General features: G+C 41.6%; 2 protein-coding genes across 6 annotated transcripts in view; one reads left to right on the top strand and one right to left on the bottom strand.

Moving 5' to 3' along the window:
• The first annotated feature begins 500 nt into the window (after positions 1 to 500).
• Positions 501 to 23,187, top strand: TBCE (tubulin folding cofactor E). 2 transcript variants are annotated; one of them, XM_028724070.2, is made up of 17 exons: positions 506 to 714; positions 4,334 to 4,470; positions 5,601 to 5,685; positions 7,177 to 7,368; positions 7,582 to 7,670; positions 8,764 to 8,863; positions 11,472 to 11,574; positions 12,567 to 12,643; positions 13,273 to 13,368; positions 14,353 to 14,417; positions 14,521 to 14,585; positions 15,541 to 15,693; positions 17,459 to 17,612; positions 18,965 to 19,033; positions 19,910 to 19,969; positions 22,588 to 22,679; positions 22,918 to 23,187. In XM_028724070.2, exons 2-17 carry the CDS (start codon positions 4,368 to 4,370, stop codon positions 23,008 to 23,010), a joined length of 1,596 nt encoding a protein of 531 aa, XP_028579903.2. In that variant the 5' UTR covers positions 506 to 714; positions 4,334 to 4,367; the 3' UTR covers positions 23,011 to 23,187. The 2 variants fall into 2 exon arrangements, with proteins under 2 accessions (XP_028579901.2, XP_028579903.2); XM_028724068.2 differs by having other exon boundaries at positions 501 to 714; positions 22,588 to 23,187.
• B3GALNT2 (beta-1,3-N-acetylgalactosaminyltransferase 2) overlaps positions 21,942 to 27,614 on the bottom strand; it is a 31,304-nt gene continuing 25,631 nt past the window's right edge. For all 4 annotated transcript variants that reach the window (XM_028724075.2, XM_028724077.2, XM_028724073.2 and 1 more), the window contains 3 exons: positions 26,401 to 26,560; positions 25,815 to 25,871; positions 21,942 to 24,356 (listed from right to left, as the gene is read on the bottom strand). In XM_028724075.2, the coding sequence (XP_028579908.1) occupies positions 24,222 to 24,356; positions 25,815 to 25,871; positions 26,401 to 26,560 (352 nt within the window). In that variant the 3' untranslated portion in view covers positions 21,942 to 24,221. The remainder of the gene's footprint in view (positions 24,357 to 25,814; positions 25,872 to 26,400; positions 26,561 to 27,614) is intronic.

Below are 27,614 nucleotides of genomic sequence, written 5' to 3'. Positions count from 1 at the left end.
GACCTTTCATGTTGGTGACTTCAGAAAAAGAATTTCATGCGGGAGATGTGAAAATTTTAGGAAAGGTCTGTCTCTAATGGAAGTGTGGGAAGTTTGTCATTAATCACAGAATGATAGAGTTGGGAGAGACCCAAGGGCCATCTAGTCCAACCCCCTGCAATGCAGGCGTCTGCTTTAAAAAAAAGAAACAAACAAACAAACAAACAAACAAACCCTTTAACAACTTTAAAGTGTTTAAAAGCCCGGCGACACCGGGGGCCAATCCCGCCCGTCCGAACCCCGGTGGCGACGGCGACATTAGCGGCTCCTCTCTAAGCTGTTCACTACCCTCCCCCAAAACCCGAAGCGTGAGTGACAGTTCCAAGCCCGCCCTCTCCCCGTCTTGCCTCTCCGCCATTGGCTTCAAACCAGCAAGGCCCGCCTACTTCTCAGCGCCATTAGCCCCGCTCTCCGAAACACTGATGTAATTCTCTCGCCAGTTCTATGGAAACGGAGACTCGGGCGGCGCGCGGGCTTCTGGGTAGCGTGGATTATGGAAGCGGGGGTAGGAGGAGCTCGCGCCTGCGCCGACAGGCCCCGGTGGCGCATTTTCCCCCCCATCAGGCGAAGGTGGTGTTGAGGCGGAAGGGGGTGGGGCTCTGTGCCCACCGCCACACTGGGCGGAGAGAAGGGGCTCGCTTCGGGCTGGCAAGGAAGCGGCGGAGACCTCGGAAGGTGAGAGGCGGCGCTGCTTAACGGGCGGGGGGGGGGGCTTGCCTCCGCCTCCTCCCTCTCCCCCCGGGGCGGCAGAAAAGGGGTGTCGGGTTTCCCGGCTCTTCCTGTCTCCGGCCCCCGCCCCGCTCGCTCCTCACAGGAGGCTCCTCCCTCGCCGGCTGCTATAAAGCGGAGGCCGCGGGGCCGCCGGGGAGGACGAGCAGCTGCGCCTTGGCGGTGGCGGGAGAAGCAGGAGCTGCCCGTCCTCTTGCCTCGGCGTCTCTCCCCCTGGAATGTACCTGTGGGAGGGTGGCATTTATTTAAAGTTGCTATTGGCTTTCATTCTCTTTTGAATATTTTTAAGTAACTATTTTAAACTGTTTATATTGATAATGATCGATGTTTTGTTTATATTTTTCTAAACCGATTAGTGACTTTGTTACAATCAAGCGCGCGCGCTCTCTCTCTATATATAGGGTTTTAAAAATAATCTTTGTTGATTTAAAGCAGAGGTTTCCAACCTTTTCGAGTCTACGGTTCCTTTGACCAACAACATTCTTTCTGCGGTACCCCTGTGGGACTCCGGAAACAAGTTATGTCACCCCTTGCCTGCAGAGCTGGCAGCCTCTCACCCTTTTATCGAACACCCTGCCGTGTGGCCTGTACCCTCAATCTCCTCTCCTCTTCCCTCTCCTTGAGAGCTGCAGCTGCCACCCTTGCTCCAAAGAGAGGTGCCTCCTCACATTGCCCCACAAGGGCCTGGGAAGAGGATGCCTCCAGCCTTAGTGGCCCAACGGAGACTGGCCAAAGGTGAAAGTGAGGCTGGCACCTTACCTTAGTAGGCAGCAGTGTCAGCAAGGAGCGCTGCCGGGCGTGCATGGTGGAAAGGCTCCCCTTCAGCCCCAGGCAGGCCTTGCACACAGCAAGCCCAAGAAAGGCCAGTGTAGCATCTGCCTGCTTGCCTGGCCTCCCACTTGCCTGTGCATTCCCAACAATCAAGGGCTGGCGGGATCCCTCACCCACTTGCTTGCTTACTCCGAGCATGCCTCAGCTCTGGCAACCAGCACCTCCTGGCCCAGCCCCAGTGGCACCATTTGCCTGGGGAGCTTGCAGCCAGCGCTGCTTCAACAAACAACTGTGCAAGCCTTTGAGAGGCAGAGATGCAAGAGGGCATTGGATAAAAGAGGGATAGATGCCAGTGTTGCCTGTAGTACCCCAGACCATCCTTCAAGACACCCCAGGATGCCGTGGCACACTGGTTGAAAACCACTGATTTAAAGTGTTGTAAAGGACCGCTGGCCATTAGGTCCAGTCGTGGCCGACTCTGGGGTTGCGGCGCTCATCTCACTTTATTGGCCAAGGGAGCCGGCGTACAGCTTCTGGGTCATGTGGCCAGCATGACTAAGCCACATCTGGTGAACCAGAGCAGCGCATGGAAATCCGTTTACCTTCCCGCCAGAGCGGTACCTATTTATCTACTTGCACTTTGACGTGCTTTCGAACTGCTAGGTGGGCAGGAGCAGGGACCGAGCAACGGGAGCTCACCCAGTCGTGGGGATTCGAACCGCCGACCTTCTGATCGGCAAGTCCTAGGCTCTGTGGTTTAACCCGCAGCACCACCCGCTTCCCTTTAAAGTGTTGTAAGACATCCTAAACTCTTAGCACTGCAACAACAACAAGAAGTGTGTTTTTATTGAGCTTCAGCGATGCTCATAGTGTGGCATGGGTGTAGCCTGGGGTGTGGGGGGCACTGCCCCTTCCCTAAATCAAGGGAATGAATAAAAATATTTAACTAACTGTGGTTCTGCCCCGCTAACATAAATCCTGGCTATGCCCATGTAGTGTGGTATTGAAATGTGGCTAGTTTGCAGGAGTTGAGCTGTACAAAAGTCTACTGGTGGATTTTGCACTCTTCAACATTTTTGTGAAGCTGTATGTAGTGGGGGTGCTCTCTAACCCTACGTCTTATTTGCCCTTATGGTTGTGTGGGCACATATGGGGGATTGACACCCTTAGAGCTATCATAATATAGAGTGCTCTTGAGAGTTCCTTTAGTAGTTCATCATTTGGTGGAGGAAAGACTGAGAAAATACAGTATAAAGCCTTCTTGGAACTAGTTCTTTTGAGTTTTGTCTACACTGCCTCTTTACCTGCCTTTTTATATTTCTTTAACATACCTTGGTTGTGGCCTTTGACACTCATTAAAGAAACTATTGCTGTCATCCTCCTCCCCAAACTTGCTTAACTATTTTAGACTGAAGAGTGTGTTCTCAAGGAGCTGAGCTCAACTGGAACTCTGTACATGCCCTAAGGCACTGCATGTGATTTGGGCTTGCTCTGAGCAATGACAGCATTATTGTCACCAGGGAAAGGTGGATACATCTTGGCTGTGCTGTAGCCCTATGGCATGACACTTCACTAGCATGACTTGGATTGCCTCAGAAAACACTCTGCCAATGTCTTTATCAATATTGTGTGAAACAATCCTTTCAGATCCAGAGAGATAAGATGCCCCCTCACAACACCTATAACTGGAAATGGAGGTGTTGACTTCATGGATGAAAAGAATTGGGTTATGCAAGTTTTTCAGACTCATGTTGCTACAGAATGTTGCCCTAGTACTTCATGTAGATACTTCTAAGTGTCAAAACTGTTAATGTTTGACAGTTGCCTTATAAGTGTAACAGAACTTGAAGCCAAAAGCTTGTATAATAACTGTTGTTAAATATACTGTGTGTAGTTATTGCCCTCATCTTTTTTCCTAGACTGAAGCTATACTAATACTTTGGTATTAGTTTGAATTATTGCAGCTGCTTTTATTTTTATTAATAATAATAAATCAATGAAACCATGTCTAGTGATAGCCAGGGTGTCTACTGATCTTGGGTGATAGCCAGCTATGTCATATTCTTTATGTTGTTCATGTGCCTCCTCTACAAGAGGTCTGGAGGGTGGCAACACGAGAACGAGGCTTTTCTGCAGTGGCTCCCCATCTGTGGAATGCTCTCCCTAGGGAAGTTCACCTGGTGCCTTCATTATACACCTTTAGGCCCCATGCAAAAATGTTCCTTTTTAACCAAGCCTTTGGTTGATTGACACCCTATGCCCTTTTAAAGTGTCTGGGGCTGTTATTGGGTGGCTCTTGTTCTTATTTTGTTTATGTATTTTGTGGTTTCATACTCTGCGGGTATAGGGCGGTATACAAATGTAATAAATAAATAAATAATACTCTCAATAGGCCCTGAAGTTGGATATCAACATAGCACGAGTTCCTGATATATTGGGGCAACTGCTGGAGGCCACATTCTGCAGTAGAACCCACAACCCCATTGGGCCTCTGGTCAGCACCAGACATATGTCGCCACTAGTCACTTCCTCACCCTTCCGACTAGAGTTACTCATCAGGCAACAGTGGTGCTTTGGATGGCAGCTGAACTATTGCTCAGTTCTAGTATGCACTAGCAGCTGACATCTTCGATTCTTCAGATGTAGGGGCTGTCCAAAGTACCGCTGCTCCCTGCCAACATTAAAGTCTTCCCCTAGGCATGCTTCTTAGGAAAAATGGGATAGAAGACTTGCAAACAAATAGGGTATCTAGATTATGTTTTCCTGGCTCACACATAGATGTCATATTCCACAGATCTTTAAAGAAGTATCTTGAACTCCAGTTTCTCATGATGACCTGCAGCATTCCTTCTGATGCAGTTGGTCGAAGAATCATCCGTAATGGTGAATATGGAACTGTGCTCTATGCTGGCAAAGTTCCTCCTACAACAGGTAGGAATTCCCCCCCCCCCCATCATATACTATCACTGGATGGCAAGGCAAACAAAGTAATAAAACATTCCTTTTGGTATGTTGCTTCGGAAGGTTATCACACTATGTTTTGGATAGTATCAATCTTATATAGGGGTTCAATGGAGCCCTTTAAAGTCCTAGCTGGAAAGAAAGTTGATTGAATTCAAAATGATATACAAACATTTATTTTAGTGGTGCTGACACAGCAAAAATGAGTGTCAAACTACCCCTTTCACATTGACTGGCAGGAGTTGGCTGGGCCTTGGATATGGCTGTGGCTGCCACTGACTGTGACTATGATTGCTCTCCGTAGTAGACAGTTGCTTCCAGTGCTTTAGGGAGAATGCACTGCGAAGGAAAACTTAAAATGTTCAGGCCTGATTTGTCAATTTCTGTTTTTACAACCATTCTGCAGCATGATTTCTAATTTTAGCAAAAACATATTGGAAAATGCTAGATACAGGTAGGTATCCGTGTTGGTCTGACACAGTCAAAATAAATAAAAAATTTAAAAGATTGTCCAGTAGCACCTTAGAGACCATCTAAGTTTGTTCTGGGTATAAGCTTTTGTATGCATGCATCTGAAGAAGTGTGCATGCACACAAAAGCTTATACCCAGAACAAACTTAGTTGGTCTCTAAGGTACTACTGGAATTTTTTTTAAAAACATTATTTATTTGGAAAATGCTAGTTACTCATATTATTATACAAATAATATCCAAGAATGGCAAGTACTGATAAAATGGAAGACTATCAAGCTGAAATTGTTGTTAACTGATGTTTTACACAATGTTCATTAATTAGTTCTGATGTCCAGGGTAAATTAGTATTGGGATTAGAAGTAGTATTTATACTAAACTGGTGTCAGCTTTGAGGCAAAAAGCAAAAAACTCATCAGATGGCTTTTTGTTCATTCCTGAACCTTCAAGGGTTTTGGCCTATTAAGCCCAGAGCAGAGTGTGTGGTGTAATTTTGCTCACTCATGTCACATTAAACCATGCTTTAGCATGTCATGCGGACTCTGCCAGTATATGCGAAATATATTATGGGCAGATTTCTTTTCATGTTGAGTTTTGCATTTGTAAAAGCAAAGTTTATAATTACTTTAGGATTTTGGCTTGGAGTGGAATGGGACAACCCTGAAAAAGGAAAACATAATGGTAGTCATGAAGGAATACAATATTTCAGATGCAGGTGAGTTAATATGGACATTTGCAGTACTTTTTTTTAGCAAACAGATGAACCAGAGGATATGGGGACAAGATTGTGTGTATTTATTTCATAAAATAAATTGTAAAAAAGCAAACAAACCTCAAAGCAGCTGTCAAAAAGAAAAAACAATAAAGTGAAGAAAAGTTTACAATAGTACACTAGAATATACAAAGTTAAGATACTGGGACAGATTAAAATTACCTCAGCTCTCTGAGCATCTGAGCAAGGCGGTTGAGTGGGCAAATGTGGGGTAAGGCGCTCTCCTGGGTAAACTGGTCCCAAATTCTTAAGGGATTTATATCTGATAGAAACACCTTAAACCTGGCCTGGTAGCAAATCAGCAACCAGAGCAGATCTCCAGAGCACAGGTGTTATATACTGACAAGGCCTGTCAGTAATCATGCTGCACCATTATGCACTAACTGTAGCTTCCAGATCAAGCGTGAGGGAAGCCCCACACAGAGTGCATTTTTAGCAAAGAAAATAGACATTTAATATAATGCCATGTTGCATACAAGAATTCTGAATATCTGCATAGTATTTTTGTGGCAAATGTTACTAAACTGTTTGAGAAATGAATGAAAGAAGAGTTTCCATCAGCAGCCTTTGTCTTTTTCCTAAAAGCTCTCTTGTTTTAGGCTGTTTGCAATACTTATTAGGTTTGGAGGGGCGAAGACTAAGCAATTGGCCTATGAATCAGTTAGAGTCAAGTGTCTCAGTGCCCCTGAACAAGTGTACATTTATTAATTTAGCACAGCTCTGTAGATACAATAATATTGACACCTTGCAGAGCTACTGTAAGGATTGCTGAGAGTGTATGTGAAGCTCTACAGTGCTGGTAAGTGTGTTTATTACATTATTATCATACCCGCCTCCAAGAGGTTTAAAGCCCTATGCGGCCTAGGACCCTCGTACCTATGGGACCACCTCTCCTGGTGTGTCCCGCGGAGGACCTTAAGGTCCACAAATAACAACACTTTGGAGGTCCCGAGCCTCAAGGAGGTTAGATTGGTCTCAACTAGGCCTTCTCAGCACTGGCCCCGACTTGGTGGAACGCTCTGTTACAAGAGACTAGGGCCCTGCAGGACTTGACATCTTTTCGCAGGGCCTGCAAGACAGCTGTTCCGCCTGGCCTTTGGTTTGGACTCAGTCTGACCCTTATGTTTCCCTCCCTTTATGGTCTTGATTTATGGGCTACTATTAAAATGAAGCTGCATTTTACATTGCATTTTAATAAACTGGTGGTTTTTTTGTCCCCCCCCCCATATGTTTTATTGTAATTTTATTGGTGTTAGCTGCCCTGAGCCCAGCTCTGGCAGGGGAGGGTGGGGTATAAATAAAAAATTATTATTATTATATTAAGAGGCTTACAGTTCTGAAAGAAAAGTCTTACTAAAATGTCAACAGCAGAAGCTTATTTTTTTGACAGAAAAGTGGTTTATAATTCTGTAATTTTCTATATTTTCCTTCCAGGCATCCCACAGGTGGATCCTTTATCCGTCCAAGCAAGGCAAATTTTGGAGTAGATTTCCTTTCTGCTGTCAAGAAGCAGTATGGATTGAATGAAGATGAAAAAGATGCCGAGGGTGGGACACAATCATCATTAGCGTTTGGAAGCAAGATCGTAGAAACTGTTGGGTTTGATTCCATTAAAGAAAAACAAATGCAAGTATGCTTTCTCTGGCAAATGAACAGTATATAAGAATGTCATTTAATGTGTTTCTGGCTTTTAAGGAGGGTACAGAGCAGGGTGGGCTGGGGTGGGGGCAGCATGACCTTGGGAGAGACTTGTCAGGCTGTGTTTGGTCCATAGGCTGAAGGTTCCTCACTCCTGCTTTTCACTAAAGTGCTTTATGCTGAGACACTCTTTTCTTGCAGGCAATTGAATACGTTAACTGACATCTCAGTAGACGAATGTGCAGTAAGCCTTGCTGGTCCAAAAGAAGAAATCAGAAGAGCATGCCCCAGTATCCTTTTTAAAAAAAAGAAAACCGCTGAATTAGGTAAAGGTAAAGGGGATCCCTGACCATTAGGTCCAATCGTGGCCGACTCTGGGGTTGCGCCGCTCATCTCGCTTTATTGGCCGAGGGAGCCGGTGCACAACTTCTAGGTCATGTGGCCAGCATGACTAAGCCGCTTCTGGCAAACCAGAGCAGCGCACGGAAACGCCGTTTACCTTCCCGCTGGAGCGGTACCTATTTATCTACTTGCACTTGGATGTGCTTTCGAACTGCTAGGTGGGCTGGCGCAGGGACCGAACAACGGGAGCTCACCCCGTCGCGGGGATTTGAACCGCCGACCTTCTGATCGGCAAGCCCTAGGCTCTGTGGTTTAACCCACAGCGCCACCCGCGTCCCTAAATTAGTGGCTATCAATTCCTGCAAGTAGTTTTTAAAAAAAAAAATGTGAAAGGTTTATCTGTTGCACAGTATTGACTGCAAGCTGTGCAGAGGTTTAGAGAAACAGTAAATTGTCTTACGGCAAGTCAGTCTCTTCGTCCATGTAGCTCAGAATTTCAGACTTGGAGATAAGTGTGCAAAAATTACTAGTCCGGGGAGGAGGGGAAAGATTATTAGCTTGCATATGGACAGAACCCAATTGCAAAAGGTGTTACTCAGAATAAAGTCTCCCTTTATTCACCTGGAAAAACAGTCATGGTTAGCGGTAGGTCTGAATTGGTTTGGAAACACAGGTTCAGAAGGCAGCACTTCTTAACTTTACAGCAGAGGAAGAGGTAGCATACTTAAAATCAACTAAATAAAACATTCTTATTTTTGCAGCTAGGATCACTTAAAGTGAGAAGCATATCAAAATGTCAAAGAATTGGGTGTTCTACTTAGGAATGATAGAAGGAATGCAGATGATCTGAATTAACTCTTTGTTCTTGACTTCACTGACCAAGGTGCTGGGTGAGAGCGATACCTGTAAGCAGTACCTCTTTTCAAGGTGTTTTACTAATGACCTGTTCTAGAAACATTGACTGTAGAAGTAACAAGATGCAAGGTCCTACTACTTGAACCTCACAATTCAGTTACATTTTTCTTTAATGTTCATGCCCAGATGTCAAGCAAATAAGTCTATCGAAAAATCTTTTGTCTTCTTGGAAGGAAGTGATAGCCATTGCAAGCCAAGTTGAAAATCTAGAAATACTTAATCTCAGGTACTTATGAGGTACTTCATATTTCATAGTATGTAAGTGGTTATCAGAGTAGTTCCATTGAAATCAATTGACTTAAGTAGGACCAACTTGAGTCCTCTAATTTCAGTGGGTCTTCTCTGACTGATTAAGACAGATATCACTGAATGTATTTATCTTTGCCTTGCTTTATTTTATGTGGTATATTCTAATTTTGTCAAAACCCATGAAAATAACCATTTAAAAGTCCTACCCTTGAATGATGATTGGATTAAAATGGGCACGAGGATCCCCTTGTAGGCTCAGCTGAACTGTCAGTGCTTTGCAAATAACTTGTTGCTGACGTACAATTATGTGTTTTTAAACTATTAATTATTTGATTTTCAAATTAGAAAATAATGTTGAGGTTAGTATGTTTCGAATCTAGATGCTGGCAAAGGAAAGTTTATTCATTAACATACTAGCAACAAAGAAACTGAAATCCTTTAAAGGCTTTGTAATGTTGATATATAACAGGCATGTCCAACTTGAAGTTGCCTGTGATATACGATCCAGTATAAAAACTGGCAGTGATATACCACCCAGGGATGGGTGCAGGGTGGGTGGGCGTGCACCGCCGACTGCTTCCCCTGAGAGGGCAGGGATGTGGGCAGGTGGCTGCGTCCCCCGAGATGGGTGCAGAGTTGGCAGCAGCGGTGGGTGCGGGGAGGAATGTGCACGCCGCCGGCTGCCCCCACTGCCAGCTGTGTCTCCCCACCATGGCTGGGGTGGGTGCAAGGTGCTGGAAACACACCCAGGAAGGCTGCCAACTTCTCAAGTCTTTGGGACGTCTCTCCAGTGGTCCTCTCTGGTCGTAAATCTCTCTCAGTCCAGGGAGACCGATAATAAGCGACCCCTCTCTCCTGAGAAAAGCACACTAGTCTTCTGGCTTTTACCATAGCAGAAGAAAGACTCAATCAGTAGCTCTGAACTTCTTCATTCACAGTCTTATAATACAGAGATTCCGTCAGCACGTTCTGAACACCAGTACAGAACTGCATCACATACAGAAGTGAAACTAACTTCCAACAGTACTCAGACTTCCTGTCTCATTCTCACTCAGACACTCACGTGATGTATACAAAACATAGTACAATAATACCACTCGCTGGAGCAGCTCGGATAGATAAAAATCCTAACACAAGATGGGTGGGCGGGCGCCCATGGAAGGTGTGGGTGCGCACACAGCGTCAAAACAGCCTGCTTCCCCTGAGGTGGTGGTGGCTGCTCAGGCACGTCTCCAGCGGAGGGGGCATGGCGATCAGCCAGAATTCATCCCAGGATCGACTGGTCGATCACAATTGACACCTTGGACATGTCTGATATATAAGAACTAAGAATCTTAAAAGTGTTTCATACTTACCCATTCCAAGCTGACAGTAATGTGGAGCAGCATAAAGAACTTAATGTGAATTGGGCAAGGAAGAGTGACAGTCTGTTGCTTTCTGGAAAATCTAAGAATCAGGGAGCTGAGATTCCAAACGGGGGGTATCCACATAACATGAGAAATCCAGGATCGGATCTCCCAGAGTTTCTATTTTTAGTTAAGCATCAGCAAGAGGCTCTTATTTGTAGCAGCAGGCGATGTTTTTCCAACACTTTCCCTGTGCTGTTTTCCTGATCTTAAACCTACACACGTCCCAGCTGCCATATGCTCTTCTGGGGAAAACATGGGGAAATGGCAGAAGGGAAGGGATTAATCCCTTCACGTGCATGCACCACTGTTCCCATCAAATCTGAGACCCCTTCAACTGCTTTACACTAAAAAATAGAAATATTGGGAGAGTTGATCATGAATCAGATTACTGGCCCTTGGTTGAAAGATTTGCCAGTTGGTTGGCATTTTGCTGTGGCTTACTTCACTGACAACTTATTAATATTTGCACATACATAAAAAATAGTTTGGCTTAATCTATCGCTGAAATACAACATTTGCACAATTTGTTTAAAATATACAGTGGTACCTCGGGTTAAGATCTTAATTTGTTCTGGAGGTCCGTTCTTAACCTGAAACTGTTCTTAACCTAAGGTACCACTTTAGCTAATGGGGCCTCCCGCTGCCACTGCGCCGCCACTGCGTGATTTCTGTTCTCATCCTGAAGCAAAGTTCTTATCCCAAGGTACTATTTCTGGGTTAACGGAGTCTGTAACCTGAAGCGTCTGTAACCTGAAGCATATGTAACCCGAGGTACCACTGTAATCTGACTACTTCCAGTTGATACTTAAAATATGAGCAACTCTCAGTTACATGAGGGTTACTTTACAGGGTTTTGCATTAAATCAAAGTTGTGTGTAATCAAAATGCATTCGGTACAATGACAGGTGGGATTGCTGAAGTTTTTTTCCTGGATGCCTGCCCCATTTTTTATTGCTAAGTGTGTAAAGCTGAATGTGCACAAGTTAAATGTGCATAAATTGTGAGTTACCTGTATTATCTTAAACATGATAGTAATTTACAGGAATTTAATAGAAGGGTTGTAAATTTACTTTGCCTTAAGCACACGATTTAAAATGTGCATTAACCAACAAAGATAATTGAGTTGAACTTGTTCCATTCACTAAAAGCAAGACACTTTTTTCTATTTTTACATAGTCAGAACAAAATGAAATTTCCATCTACTCCACCACCTGCTTCAACAACATTTTGTAATCTCAAGACTATAGCACTTAATCAAACAGGAGTGACATGGACAGAGGTAATGTAATTTAATATTGCATTGGAATTGCTTGGCATGACCGTAATCATATGGCTTTGTTTTTGTCACAAAATATTTAAAGATTGTTATGGGTCATTGTAGCTTATATGCGACATGAGTTCATCAATACTTCTGTTCATAGCAAGAGCACAAATAAGGAAGGAGATCTTCAATTGCCTTCAATTCACAAATACAAAACTAATCCTCCTGTGAGATCCTGAAAAATTATCCCTATCAAAACTCCAGTGGAAAATTTGATTGTACCCAGGCAGTATCTGGCTGAAATATACCCTAAGAAAGCCATACAAACAAGATACCTGATAAAAGTTATTAAGGATGACACCATTTAAGACCTTCACTTTTTTCAATACAGCAATATTGTTGCACATAAATAATTGGTGTCAACAATACCGCACCATGTAAAGTACAAAATCCTAATAAAATAATTTTATTAACTTTCACCTAGACAAATCATGTGTGTTTGCCTTTCTAATCACATTTAACTTTGATGTTCTACTGAAGCCACTGGAACCTGTCAGCAAAGATATTTAGGGTTGAGTTGTATGCTGCGAATATTAAAGCTGAAAATACTTCATTGTGATGAAACACTTCCAGTTACGTTTGGGAATTGCTTTTAGACACTTTAAACATATATATTACTAAAAAATATAGCAAAACATATTGGCATTTTTTATGTGAAGCATAAAAAGGAAGGTTTCTTAATACCTCTAAAGGAAAAAAAGATATTGCCTTATGTTACCTGTTGTGAGACACCTGAAAGTGGCTTGCAGTAGAATCTGAACAAGGGCATTCATACTAGAGAAGAACTCCCCAATCTTGGAAATAAGATCTAAGCCAGTTTTGAGTGGTCATGAAATAAATAAATCTGGTGCTGTTTTGTTCTAATGTATGCCTGTTACAGTATACCAGTATACAATGTATATAAGATATACAAAATGGTATTTTTGTGCTAAGTGAAGTTTTCCCATTAGGTTCTTTTATGTGCTACCGGGTGGCCAGCTCTTGAAGAACTACATCTTGCTGCCAATGACATTTCACTTTTAAAAAGGTATGAGAGTAAATGCCATAAGCAGTCTTCTTGAATTGTGATATTCCTTATTAGAATGTTGGTTGAACATTTAGTATTATGGCATGCTAATCATTTTGAATGATGGTGCTGAATCCAATTGATTCCTGAATGCTCTCTAGAGGATTTTCCTGTTGAGAGAACATAAATGTTTTCAGCTTGGTACTTCGTACAATGGGGAGTTTTCAGTTTTGAGTTCCTCAAGTTGTGGACCTTGGGTACCAGGTTTGGGGGGAAATATGAGACTGACCAGCCATACTAGTTAGAATGAAGGGCACTGAGCTAGGATGACCCAGTGGTCTGATTTGGGAATCTGCTAATACTCCATTCCTTGCATCTTGTTGGTAAATACCTCGAAAAGCTGGTGAGAGCTGGCAACTTTGGAGTTCTTCATCAAGCACAAATTCGTGGAACCAGTCCTGGATAAATTGTTCTCTGTGATCATTGAGCTTTATATAGCATTCCAGTATTACAGGGGCTAAAGCGAACAGTTCACAAAATCTTCAAAGCAGAAAATAATTCCCACGTTGTATAATGTGGCAAAGGGACAAGAAATCAGTTACATTTCTTAATGTTTTTATTGTACTCTTAAATATGATATCTTCCCTCAGACCTATTGATGGCCTACATAACTTGAAATGGTTAAACCTTTCAGACAACCTGTTAACAGATGAAAATCAGCTTCTTCTACTTGCAGATCTCCCAAGGTAAATGTTACACTGTACTACTGCTAATTTCACCGTTTGTGTAAAACTTAACCATGGGTTAAGGCCAGCTGGGTGAAGACATGCTAGAGCCAAAGATCTGAGGGGGGCAATTCACAATCTTGTGTCCCCCTCCTGATTTTTGGGTCATGGAAGCTTTAACACCTGTGGTGCACCAGCCATATAGAATGATCAAGAGTTATATTTTTTTGCAGAATGTATTGGCGATTCTTCCAAAGAACAGATGTGGTTCTTCTACATTGCTCTACCACATAGCCATTTCATTTCTACCACATTCCCATTTTGAAGACAGAGTGTCTGTAGTCTATAAACAATTTCTGTCCATCTTTCTTTTTTTTAAAGTAACTTAATGGGATGCCAAGTAAGATGTTGTGCAATGAGCTTAAACCATGTTTTGTTTATACCAGACAAAAACTCCATGAATATTGGCTGCAGCTTATGCACTGTGGGCATCATTCTACTCATTCAGCTGGATTTCACCTTCCTGTTGTCTCCTCTAGATGCCCCTAAATCTGTTCCAGTCCCCTGACCTGCCTCTGGAGCATATTTTGAGGGTGCATTGGGATTGGAGGAAGGTGAAATTCCTGTGGTGCAAGCAGAGGTCTGCTCTAGTGAATGCAACAAACTGCTTTAAATACAACTTATACCATCAAAATGAGTTTGAATCTGTGCCTTGAAGCACTTGTTGCTGCTGGCTTCCTGGTGTCCTTTTCTCTAGATCTGGATTTGCTTTTTTTACCTTCAGTTTTCTCAAGCAATATATTCCTTTCCATAATTTTATTTCCATTGAGGAATCTTTCTTTCTTTCTTTCTTTCTTTCTTTCTTTCTTTCTTTCTTTCTCTCTCTCTCTCTCTCTCTTAGGATTTTATTAATCAGAGCATAATGCCTGCTTTAATGCCTGCTTATAATATGTTGTATATTATTAGCTTATATTTTAACTCCCTTACTCTGACTTTAAATTTCAGATTAGAAACACTAATATTTTCAAACAATGGAATTTCTTCCATACATTTTCCTGATGTAGAATTTGGTAAGTAAACTGAAGTAAACTGAGCACTGTTAACATTTTTGTGCGTATTCATTTTTCTTTACTATCATCGGTTTATTCATTTTTATTTTTTTTTCCTTTGAAGGTTGCAAGACCAAAATGTTCCCTTCTTTAACACATCTTATTATAAAGGACAACAGAATAGCAGAAGTAAGTAAAATATTGATGTAATGCATTGAATTGTGTATAGAAAGGTGGACACTGGTGTCTTATAACTTAACACTGCCTTTTATCTTTTAAACTTTCAAAACAGACTTTCAGTCAATTGAGAGTACACAGTGAAAATGTTACAATGTCAGGCCAGGGTATTTGGCTGGTATGATATTTGTGGCATATACTATGCAAGGGGTTGATGTAGGGACTATGCACTATGTATTGTATCCATCCCATAATCTGCACCCTAGATTGAAATAATAATAGAGCACCTTCAAAATCAAGAACTTTGCTTTTGTTGAATAAGTTGCTAGCTGTTTTTTCTTAGCAATATGAACTGTACAAAATAAAATGTAATGGATTTATCTAGAGCAGAGCCATAGAAACTAATGGACTGAAATTAGCCATGTCTGTTGATTTCAGTGAGTTTCTCTGGGTATGAATATGGTATGTGGGTGTGTGCACACTATTCTTGTTTTCATTAAGCTTTTGCTATGGAGCAAGTACCACAATAACAGCAAGAGTTAACACATTAAGTCACTGCCTCTACATAGCCTATTGAGATTTTGAGCCCCTGATTGTTTCAAGCTGATTTCTGGGTTATTTTTACGAAAAATCTGAGCAATTTCCTCATTTTAGTTCCCTTTGCCTGAAACAGAAGAATAGAGTTAAAACTACTTCAGAATTATGACTCTTTAGCTGTAGAAGTTGAAATATACTAGTGTGAGACCAGGCAAGATTTGTTTCCCCAGCATTAGACTCTGTTAGGGTTTGCCCTCAGTTTCTAAGCATTATGTAGATAATTAAGTGAAATAACATGACTTACTTCTGTTTAATGTAATACATTGTCATTCCAATAGTGGCCATTATGAGAGCCTCGTGTAGCATTTAATATGCAGCAGAGGAAATTTTTGTTTCAATGTTGGCATATTTTTCCATTTTCTTGTTTCAGTGGTCCGTTATCAATGAACTTGATAAACTACAAAAGCTTCAATCTCTAGATTGCCGGAATAACCCTTTAATGGATATAGAAAAAAACGCAGCGACTGTGAAGCAGCTTATTATTGCCAAAATAGGCCAATTACGTTTTTTGAACAAGTCTGAGGTATGTCGTTTCTTTTCAATTAGCAGTGTTGAGGAGTGTGAAAAGTGTTTCTTGTGCCTGAGAACTTTAGACACAAACCATAACATGGAATTAATTGTTCTTGGTGTGATCAGTTTTCTCAGATGACCAAAAATATGATCCCAAAGAAGAGACTGTAAAAATAAGCTTCAACTTTTGATTGTGTTGATTTTTTGTGAATTTGGGTTATTTGAACTTGGATGCTGGAAAAGCATCCCATTGCTGACGACTGTTTAACTTTTGACAGCACACAGAACAGCTTGCACCAGTGTAGCAGAAACAAGGCAAGGGTAGCATACGCCTACTGCAATGTTGAAATTATATGCAGTAAACCAGAATTTACACATGGGTTGCATTCTGGGGATCGCACCCAAAGCCAAAATGGCATGAAGTCAAAGCACAGGTTCAGTGGTGGGTGAAATTGCCAAAGCCTTTTTTTTTGTCCCAGGTGCCTGTCCCCTTACCACTTAAAAAAAAAATCATTTGACAAGCATATAAAGCTGAATGTGGACTAGTTAAATGTGGGCTTACGTTTTAAATTCTAGTATCATTTGAACCATGCTGGCTCTCTGTATTTCTGATTCATGTATTGTTTTTAACACTTGATTGGAAGCCGCGCAGAGTGGCTGGGGAAACTCAGCCAGATGGGTGGGGTATAAATAAATTAGTAGTAGTAGTAGTAGTAGTAGTAGTAGTAGTTCTGTACCTTTTGGTACTGTACCTTTTACTAAACTGGGTGAAGCAGCAGTAAACCACCCAGGATATTCTATTGCTCAGGGTCAGCAGTTGTTATACCCAATGCTGGCTGTTTCCTTTGGGGTTGATGCTTAGGGCTGGGACTTAAGACCCCTTCTTTCTATGGTAACCAAATGATGTTTATAGGAACCTCAAATGAAATTCGCTTACCTTTCTTTCTGTGAGATGGTGGGCTAATAGTCTCATTACAGAAACTTCTGGCTTCAGGCACCCCCAGGGCTTGAGAAATTTTGCCTTATTTTCTCTTTGCCACATTACAGACTGTTTTCAGAAGTCCTTTTAGTGTACAGCAGCAGTTTGTAATGTAGCAGGGGTGAGGGCTGCTTGAGAAATCCAAAGCCCAAAAGCCATCTATAGTAGAAAAGGAGCTGGAGCTGTGTTAAGTTGTAACGTTTGCTAATTTGAAAACCCTTCTGGAGTTGAAGCCATTCCCAGTTGCTTACATGAAAAGACCCGGCAGTTTTCATGGTCCACGTTACAAACAGAAATGACATAAACTATAGCCTTCTGATCGCCGAAGAATTGATTCTTTTGAATTATGGTGCTGGAGGGGACTCTTGAGAGTCCCATGGACTGCAAGAAGATCAAACGCATCCATTCTTCAGGAAATCAGCCGAGTGCTCACTGGAAGGACAGATCGTGAAGCTGAGGCTCCAATACTTTGGCCACCTCATGAGAAGAGAAGACTCCCTGGAAAAGACCCTGATGTTGGGAAAGATGGAGGGCACAAGGAGAAGGGGACGACAGAGGACGAGATGGTTGGACAGTGTTCTCGAAGCTACCAGCATGAGTTTGACCAAACTGCGGGAGGCAGTGGAAGACAGGAGTGCCTGGCGTGCTCTGGTCCATGGGGTCACAAAGAGTCGGACACGACTAAATGACTAAACAACAACAACAAATAGCCTTCTGATCTTACACACTTTTCTTTATATAAACTGGTAACGGCTGTTCTGGTGATATGTTGCAGAAATATGTCCTTGTTTTGTCACAGATCACCCCTGAGGAAAGGAAAGGAGCAGAACTTGACTACAGGAAAAAATATGGCCTCGATTGGTTAAAGGCTGGTGGTAATCAGGATCCAAACAAAAACAATCCAAGTGAGGAATTCCTTGCTGCTCACCCCAGGTTCCAGTTACTCTGTGACAGTAAGTATGGTGTCAGTAGAAGGGTTTTTCGTCTAGCTTTTTTACTTGTTTTAAGATGGCTGCCTGCCTTGGTATAATCCTTTCACAGATCAGTAAGGAAGTGCATTTTACTTTCTTGGACATTCTTGGAGATGGCAGGGGAAAGCAATAATCAGTCTGGGAATATCATCACCTCTTGCTCCAAGCAGGGTCAGGTTTCTAGGCAAAAAGTAGAGTGACTATCCCTTTCACTATTCCCCTGGGTTAGTTGAATCCGGCCCAACACTTCCACCACTTTCCAGCATCTTTGAGCTCAGTAGTATCTAGCCCACATATTTCAAGGATGGAGAAGTGTAGCCTGTCTGCCACCAACCTGAAACTTGACTTGTTTCCTGCCATGGGAGAGGGAGGAGAAAGCAGCTTCAAATAAATGTGGCCCTCCGGTCATCTCTGTTTGGCTCTCAAGACTCTACAGACCATGCCCATCCACAGGCCATATCCTTCACCAGCCCTGCTGTGCCCTCTTTGGTTGCTTTTGCTTGGCTGGTACATGTCCTTGAACTGCAGTAATACCTTTTTGTTGCCTGGGGGAGATTTTGGAGGTGAAGCTAAGTAGAGACTGCTGGCTTTTGCTGTAGCTGGAATGTAGCCTGCTGAAAAAGGTAACGTAACGTCCATTCTTGCACCCACTTTTGCCTCTGGCTCAACGCAGCACTGGCACGCAGCTCTCAGAAGGTTGTCCAGGAAGCAATGTGGCCCTCGTGGTCCCTTGGAACTACAGCACAGAGAATAAAACTCAATAGTCTTTATTTTTGGTGGGGCAAAACCCAGTTGCCAGCATTATCTGGAATGCCGAGTGACTACATCTTCCTCTCAGTATCCTTGCAGTGTAACCTGTCTGTAGCCAAGAGGAGATGCTCTCCCAGCAACTGCTTCTCTCTTGCACCCTGGCAGAATTCATAATGTAGAATAATAAAACATTGGCTTTTCTGATCCTCATGTGATATGTGTTTGCAAGGTCAGTCAGTGTAGGACACACCTGCTGTGCACATGAGCTTTTTGATTTGAGCAAAGGTTTGATCAGGGCTTATAAATAAGTATGTTCTTTCTGGTAATGAGGGATTCCTGGGTGCGTGGAAGCTTTTAATTCCTTTCAGATGAATGTGCTTATGAGCTCTTTCAGACCTTTCTACATCAGATCTTTTTCTTCATTGCTCCCCTTGTGTAGCCATTAATGCCCATCAGAAATGTCTGAACCTTTGAGAAGTTGCAGCCCCTCTTTTACCTGCCAGCATGAGCGAACCTACCCACAAGACTAATATTTTGTTTTAAGCATTAAGTGAATTGCCATTCTTGTCATTTTTCCGTAACAGAATATGGTGCCCCTGAAGATGGAGAGCTGAAAAGAGAACAGCCCTTCTCACTAAAAAGTCAGCTGTTGGGTAAGATATAAGGCCAAACTAAAAAAAAGTATTTAAAGAAGTGTGTAAGGCTACAGTGCAGTATTTGCAGAGCAGGTGACTTTTTAAAAGGATGTCTCAGTTATGATGTTGTACACATCCCCAACAGACTATTTAACTGATGACTCCCCCCCTCCTCGCCGTATAGCTTCTGCAGCCTTAAACCAACAAGGATGTGGGGTGTTGAGATCATGATTCCTATTACTACACATCAGGGGTATGGGACCTGTCTCTCTCCAGAGGATGTTGGCCTCTGAACTTCCATCAGCTCCAGCCGGCATGGCTGGAGACTGAGGATGATGTGTGTTGTCCAGCAACACTGGGAAGGTTGCATGTTCCGCATCCCTGCTATATGTGACAAGCAGCATGTGATATTACAACTATTACTTGAATCTAAGTTTAATATTCCTCAGCACGCTCAGGATTCCTGGTGAGGCCAGAGGTTTTTTTAAAATGCTTTCAGATGGATGTGCTTATTTTAGAGGGGAAGGAATACTCTTAGTGTATTTGGTAACAAGTAGGCATGGTAACATCCACTTTCCCCTGACCCAAAGACATTTTAAACTCTGCTTGTACCATTGTGGTGTGACCCAGTTATGTCAAGCAAAGTTTCTCAGTTTCTTGGCACCCTGAAATTGTTTCTTAGGATATAGTCATGCCCAGGTATTGTAACTTATCAGTATTAATCTATTGCCTTTGGACTTGCCATATGTTTTTCAGTGTCAAGAATTCTTACACCCAGCAGTGCATTAGGGGTTAATTGGAAATATGCATAAGGTTTTTCCCATTGCCTATAACTATAACATTGTATAAAACGTTAGTATTACATCAGCTTCTCACTGTTCTTTATCTTCTAAGCTTTGACCTTTAAGTGTCCTGACAGACCTGATCAGAAGCCCATAGAGAAGAAACTGCCAGGTAAGGACAAGAATCAGTGTTGATTTCAGGCATGATCAAATCCTGGCTTAATAAGCGAAGATTTTCATGAGTTCTGTGCACCAACATACAACTCATTCAGGTGACTAGGGAAACCCAGGAATCCAGTTAACTGTAACTTCCCATTACATGGGAACCAGGGTTAATGGATTCTACACAAGCCAGCTATGGTTTAAAGTTAGCTTAAGAGTCCAAGCTTCTTTGAAAGTCATAAACCATAGGTCCAATTTGGCATGTAATGGGTAATTTAGTTAACTGTGGCTCCCTGACTTGTTTCTCAGCTTGCATAAAGCGACTGTATGCTGGTGCACAGAACTTAGGTATATCATTATTATTTACTACATTTATATCATGGCATATTAAGCCAGGATTTCATCATTTGACATAGCCTGTTGTTTCTGCGTGTCAGAATTATTTTGTGCTTCTTGGCTACCTCATATTTAAGTGTTTTCACATAAAGCGGATTAAGTTCTTCAAGGGTACATAAAGCACTATCCAACAAAGTTAGTTGGATTACAGCAAGGATTTTTGTTGATTTAACAGAACTTCTCCCTGTGCATCCCCATCTCCCTTCCCAAATCTGCCCCAGAAGATTGAGGGGAAACCCAGAACAGATTTAGGAGATGCTCAGGGAGAGGACCTGACCTGTAAGTTCTATTGCACAGCCAAAAGTCCTTGCATTAACAGAACTATTTCATTGGATACCACCCAGTTTTCCTTCTATTGTAAAAACGCATTGAGAAACTAGCCTCATTCTGCCTTTTTGAAGGCAGCAGAATCATCCTCAGCCTGCACACTGATGTAAGAAGCATCTTTAAAAGAGTATTCCTTTGAAGCAGAAAAGGAGAAATTAGGCTATTGTAAAATTTTTACAGCGTACCCTAATTAGGATTCCCCCCACCCCGTTAGGTTGGATGACTGCTTAATACATTCAAAACTTCAGTCTAGTTGTTCAAGTATGTATTTTGATTAAATGGTGAATCCTCTTAAAGCAGCATCTGCTTAACGGGGAGTATTTGTGGGAAAGCTAAATAGATGAGGAATATATGCAAGATTATCTTTTGTGTAAGATAATCGGCAACATTAGAGGGTGATAATTCCTGTCGTTATTAGAATACAACATTCAGATTCAAGATTAATTTCTGCACCTAGAGGGTGCTGCCTTCTTAAGAACATACAGGGCCATCATTTTCTTGCCTTATGCCGGCTGTCTGGTGATCTTGTTTGGAGGCATTAGGAGCAAGTATCCCATGTCTTCAGTCCTTTAGCTTATATAAAACTTAAGGCTGCAATTCTATACTCACTTAAATATGATCGAACTTTAATTGGACTTGCTTCTGAGAGACACGTATAGAACTGCAGCGTAAAGTATTTATACTTTTGGGTCTGCAAGCTTTTGCATGCTTACGTGGGCTTTACTTATGAGTAAGCATGACAAATAATACCAATTTATATGCTAGCTTTTTGTTAAAGCAGTAAAATAAGTTTGAAAGGAGAATTGCATATTTCAATACCATGTCCTGTTTTCCCTTAAAAAGCCCAGTTCTCTGCCCTGTTTCAAAATTTTACACCTTTAGTACTTACTTGATGAAACAGCATAGAGTAATCTCTGCTGACTTAATTGTTACACTGGAGTAAAGCATTTAAGCAGCAGCTTACAGAATTACATACAGGTCCCAAGTAAAAAATGCCAGTGTAACAAAGTGGAAGTATTTTTCTGGTGGATGGGGGACACACAAAGCCAAGACCCATATCCATTCTTGTGTAATATCCCAATGTAGGCAAAACTGACCTGACTTTTGAATCTATCTTGTGGAAGAAGAAATAGCATATATTCCATGGATACAAATCCCATCATTCTCCATGGGAATTTCTCAGTGGGGGTAGTAGGAATACAGTTTATCACACTTGTATGACCCATGTGATCAAATGGTCTTAATGAATTTGAACACTGTATTTTGAAAAGTATTTATTCTAAAATAAAAATCACATTTATCACAAGTTGCATAAAATATACAGCTTTTCCAAAAAGTTAATAGAAAAATATTTTTCTAAGTACATTTGTGACAATAGAGTAACTCACTATTGCTGTGCCTTCAGATAAAGCTTTAAATGAAAGGGGAAGGGGATTACCCACAATAGCCGATATCTTGCATTGCTCAAATTTAGAAGATAGTTTTTAAAAACTAACTTACTCCTTCAAGTCTCATTACAAAAATACACCTCCATGTTCATATGTATTGGTTTGCAATGCAAGCACATAAAGCTAGTGGTAAACTAGAACTAATTAATATACACGATTTTGGACCTTGTCGTAAGTTCCTAGAATGACAATCATTTTTTGCAGAGGGAAGAGCTTCAGTCAAAGTACAAAAGAGCAAATGCCATAAACTAAGTCCTGAAGGTCACTTAGGTCAGTCAGTGTGTTGTATACATATACTATAGAAACTCCAATTTGGTTTATGGTTTTTATATTATTACCTTTATGTCAAACTGAAGTGCTTCTGCTAATTGCTTCAAGAGAGCAACTTCAGGAAATCTACTTAAATGCATTGAAAGGTAATTATTTGAAGTTGATCAAATTTCTTTTCCCTATACAGAGTCTATGACTATCCAGAAGGTTAAAGGATTGCTGTATCGGCTACTTAAAATCCCAGGTTCAGAACTGAAGCTATCCTACGAAAGTTCTAAAGTAAGCTCATGTTCATACAATACAGAATACAATTTGTCCCACTGCTACTGTCAACACTGCACTCTAACACTATTGAATTATTTGATTCCTGTAAAGGACAGTAACCGTAACCATAATTTTAGACCTTGTTCAGCTTTCTTTTGAGAGGTAGCAGCTGCTTGATCTCACATCTTTTGCCTTTTTAAAAAAGTTATGCAAGAATAAAATAGTCTAATATCTGGATCTTTTCTTATCCTAGATGAAAGGCAAGGAATTTGAACTAGACAATGACCTAAAGCCATTGCAGTTTTACTCTATTGAAAATGAAGACTCCATTCTAGTCCGATGGTAACTGCTGCCTTCACATCTTTCAATAAACAGTTGTATGCTGCTAGCAAAGCCTCTAACACGTCATATGTTGATTTTTTAAAAACTATTTTCTGGAAGAACCTTGATATGAAAAATGGAACGCTTATTTACTAGACAAATTACCAGGTGTACTTTGTTAATAAATTTCTCTTTAAAAACAGTGCCATGCCTCATTGAGAAAAGGTAAGCTTTAGCCAACTTAATGGAAATGCATTTAACCCATGGTTTGTGCTACGCTGCTAACTTTTAGAAGTGGATGGGACTATAATAAATGCTACTCTCATTATTATAGATATAATCATAAGATCTAGAGAATTAAAAACTGAGGTATTCTCATTGTCCACCTGGCCTGAGGGCACTGCATTACTAGCAAGCATAACACAACTAAGTAAACACAGCTACTTACAGCACAATCCTACACCATGCCTGCCCCCCACCCGCTCAGTGGGGTATAGGATCGCTGCCTGAGTGCTCCATAGTCACACCACCACATGGGAGAAAGGACCTGCTACCCTGATTCCTTCATCCACCGGTGCAAGGAATGAAGAAATGCAGAATTACTGCAGCATTCACCATCGTTCTTTAGCAAGTGGTAGAATATATAGTGCCCATAAGTGGAATACTGACACACTAACTTATGCTTCCCTCCTGCATTGGCACAGTAGTGTGGGCCTCATTACATACTTATTTTTACAGTAGTACACTTACATTCCTAAGGCTAGACTTAAATCCTTGTTCTTTTTGCATATTAATGCATGAGAGGTCAAGCTTATCTACATCTGTCATTTGCTAATAAAGAAAATTGCTTTACTTCACATTTAGCTTTGTAAAACTCCTAGAGGGAATATGGAAATCGAAAGGCTCCCTTTACAAAAGAAAAGATGTACAAAAAGCATTGTTAAAGGGCCATTTGACACAAAACAAATCCGCCTGTGAGAATAAGTGAATTCCATGTATAGTTTGGCACCCACAGCAAACATATTTCCTCTTTTTCCATGTAACCTGGGGGCGGGGGGGGGGGACATACACACAACTGCCACTTACCCACACTTAATATTTGTCACAAGTGACAAACTACACAGGAGACTGATGTTGTGTCTTATGACTTATGAAAGGAAATTCTTTTCAGAAACCACTGAGAGCCTTTCCTGTTATCACTGAAAACTACAGTTTCCTCATTCTGTTGGCCAGTGTTCATCTTTCATCACATTTGCAGGGATCTCCACAACGTTCCTTGACTTTCCAGAGCTCTGCAAGTTCCTCTGGAGAATACTGCGGAGAGGACAACATACCACTCTCACATGTCTTCTCACACAACCAGAGATTGTCCTGTTTGAGAGAATTATTTCAGAGACTCTTTAATAGGAAACAAAACATGGCAAACATTGATAAGAAGAGGTCAGTGATAGTTCCAAAGGCAGTTCATATTAGTTATACAAGTATCCTCTTGTAACAAGATTTTAAAATACAGACAGCAGGGGTAGGCAGATAAAGGGGTAGTGAGAAACTAAAGATGAGCAGAAGTCAAAGATTTCCTCAACTAGAAATATATTGCTGGCAACAGGAACCAAACGCTTAAGACTGAATCTTAAGTTACTGGATTGCTTCATCCAGCAAGTCACCAGGTTAGATGCCACGCAGCAAGCAGGAGTTGTGGCATTGCAGCTCTCATGGCCAGTGGGTAGGGATGACTGGAACTGTAGTCAAGCAACCTCTGCAAGGCCACAGATTCCCCATCCCATACTCTCTGTTTGGCTAAATACAACCAATTCTCAGACCACTGGAATGGATGCAGTGTTTTGCTACCCTGAGCCAAGAAACTAGGACACCGATGGCGAACCTTTTAGAGACCGAGTGCCCAAACTGCAACCCAAAACCCACTTATTCAACCTAAAGTGCCAAAACGGCAATTTAACCTGTATATCTCATGTTTTCTGTGTGTTTCACGTTTCTTCTTTATGACTGCAGTTGTAATAAATAATCCTTCAAAAAAGTTGTTGCATTACATTCTTCTTTGTCTTTCCGTTGATACATAATTTTATGGTATAACTCAGTGCTTTTTCTCTTAAAAAAAAATGTTTAGGGGTACTCTCATTTTGACTCAAGAAAATCACCACCGGGGAAAAACAAATACAGTTCAAATCGGGAAAAATAAATACAGTGAATTTCTTCTCCCATTAAATTCACAAAATGTTTAGGGGTATGTGTCCCCACAGGAAAAAGCACTGCTATTACTCCAAAACAAAGTTGTGTTATGAGCCATCAAACCTCGGAAATACATTTTTTCCAGAAGGTTCCACAATTTGGGCCACTAGTGTACACTGGAGGGCTGCACCAAGAGCCACCCACTCCCAATTTTTAATATATGAGAATAATGATCACCAAGCCGTGGTGCCGCAGGCTTTGGATGGCGTGCAAGAGCCCTCCTCTCCTCCCCTGCCACCCCTAGCACAGAAGCTACGGCCATGCTGGGGCGATGGCGCACATGCCCACAGAGAGGGCTTTGAGTGGCCTCTGCCACGCGTGCCGTAGATTCGCCACCACTGCTGTAGGAGCAAAGCACGCACATAGCATGCCGTGCCAGGAAAACACAGCCATGGGAAAAAGGAAGTACACCCTCTTTGAACTCTGTGGTTTTACAGATGAGGACATAAGAACAATCATCTGTTCCTTAGCAGTCTTTTTACAGCTCAATCTAAGCAGATTTGCACTGAGTGAAATGGCGCTGATTCCCAAGTACATGTATGTAGGATTCTCAGTTACTTAACAAATCAAGTAAAAACATACCTGATAGCGTTTTGGCCCAATGGCTGCCATCCAAATACCCATACTCACATCTTCACCCTAAATGCACACATTTAAATCAAAATAAAAGCCAAAATGAAGAAATGAGTTCAGTTTCAACAAAGACTCAAGATGGCACACACTTCATCATTTAAGCTTGTGCCGAGTTTCGTAAGTAAATATTTACCAGAAAACTATGATGTATAGGTGTGTTGTTGTGTTTGAAGCATATAGATGTCATCACATCCATATTTGAGGTAATGGAGCACTTCCATGCAACCAGAAACCCCCAAGCCAAGTGTAATGCTGTGTAACTTTTGGCTTTGATCTAAAACCTCACAAGTCTAACAATGGACTTATTCCTGAACAAGGGAATGAGGGAAGCCCTTGCCAACCTGGGGATTGTGTAGCCACTGCAGAGTTCACATATCCATATAGAAGCTCTTGGAATGGACTCCTCCAAAACAACAACAACTCTCAATCCCAATATTAGAATGTTAGGCTGGGGGGAAATGGAATGTCTGTTTATAAAATAAATAGGATTACATATACACAAACCTATCTCCATTCCTCCTGTGAAAATACTTGCCTGATATATCTTTAATCTCTCTGAGTTTCTTGCAAGCCATTCTACAATGTCTTTGGAAATTACATAACCAGATCCACAAGCAAAGGCTGGGTATGCAGGACTTGGATACTCTAGCTCTTGCCACTTCCCAGTGCGGTCGACGGCCCAATTTAATCTGAAACTTGAGACCAAAATCAAGTTATTTTGACAGAATATTAATAGCTCTTTAATTCTGACTAAGGGGGAGGAAACCCTTTCTCTAGGACTGGCAACTAGACAATTTAATCATCAGGACTAGTCCCTGCAGAGAAGCAGCTCACTCTCATGTCTGACCCCTTTAATCTTTCAGGCAGCAACTTGCAATTTTTGTGCTGCCACCTGTTCCTTTTTTTCAATATACAACTATAAAAGTAGCCCCTATGTGCCCCACTTTTTGGCTTTTAAAGTTCTTTACAATTTTATTTTTCTATTTTTGTGAGGGTTTGTCGGCACTGTGAAATAGTGAAATCATTCACCTTTTAGTGCAGAATTTTTTTTTTAATCACAGGATTCATGAAAAAACAACGAAGGCTAGTTAACCTCTCTTCTTTCCCCATCTCCCTGCTTATATTTGCCTCCTTTACAGTATCAAGGGAATTATTGATACCTCTAGAAGAAGCTTTGACATCCACCTTCACTCCCACCCAGCATTTTTGCCAATCTAAGCAAAGGCATCATGAGGAAATCCAAAGAAGTTGCAAGAGAAGACTGATACCAGAAACCAGCCCCCAAAACAAACCAATACATTATCATGCAAATCAATCTCTGGAGAATGTAGGCAGTATTGATTCTGCAGTTCAGCTGCTTATTAAATATACTTCATATCTGAATGAACCCATAAGGAAACTCATAGGGCAAGCACCAGTAGATGCAATGGGACTTTCCTTCCTTCCCTTGCCCAGAGCAGATGTTGTAGATAAGGGGGAGGTCTGGTAGCACAAGCAGAAATCTTTGTACAAGCAGATGCCACAAATGGAAAATCATCCATCATTTATGCTATCTAGAAATATTGTCTTTGATTCAGCAGTTAGAGGTTTATATAGAATGCAAATCAAAATATTGGTTCAAGCATGGCTTGGACCCTTAAATTGCAACCAGAGTTGCAAATTTCCTTAAACATACTTTCTGTGATTAGTGTGTTCATGCTTGGTCACTTATACTCTGCAACAAGATGAAAATAAAACAAACATTTAAAA

The sequence above is a fragment of the Podarcis muralis genome, chromosome 3, assembly GCF_964188315.1.
Source record: "Podarcis muralis chromosome 3, rPodMur119.hap1.1, whole genome shotgun sequence".
NCBI lineage: Eukaryota > Metazoa > Chordata > Lepidosauria > Squamata > Lacertidae > Podarcis > Podarcis muralis.
Note: the sequence above shows the minus strand (reverse complement) of the source record. Positions and strands in the feature narration are given on the sequence as shown.

Bases quoted from the DNA above. Each gene is read 5' to 3' on its own strand.
- TBCE (XM_028724068.2), top strand. From the start codon at position 4,368: ATGATGACCTGCAGCATTCCTTCTGATGCAGTTGGTCGAAGAATCATC. The intron at 8,864-11,471 runs GTACTTATGAGG...ATTTTTACATAG, and splicing joins CTAGAAATACTTAATCTCAG to TCAGAACAAAATGAAATTTC. The intron at 15,694-17,458 runs GTATGTCGTTTC...GTTTTGTCACAG, and splicing joins GTTTTTTGAACAAGTCTGAG to ATCACCCCTGAGGAAAGGAA.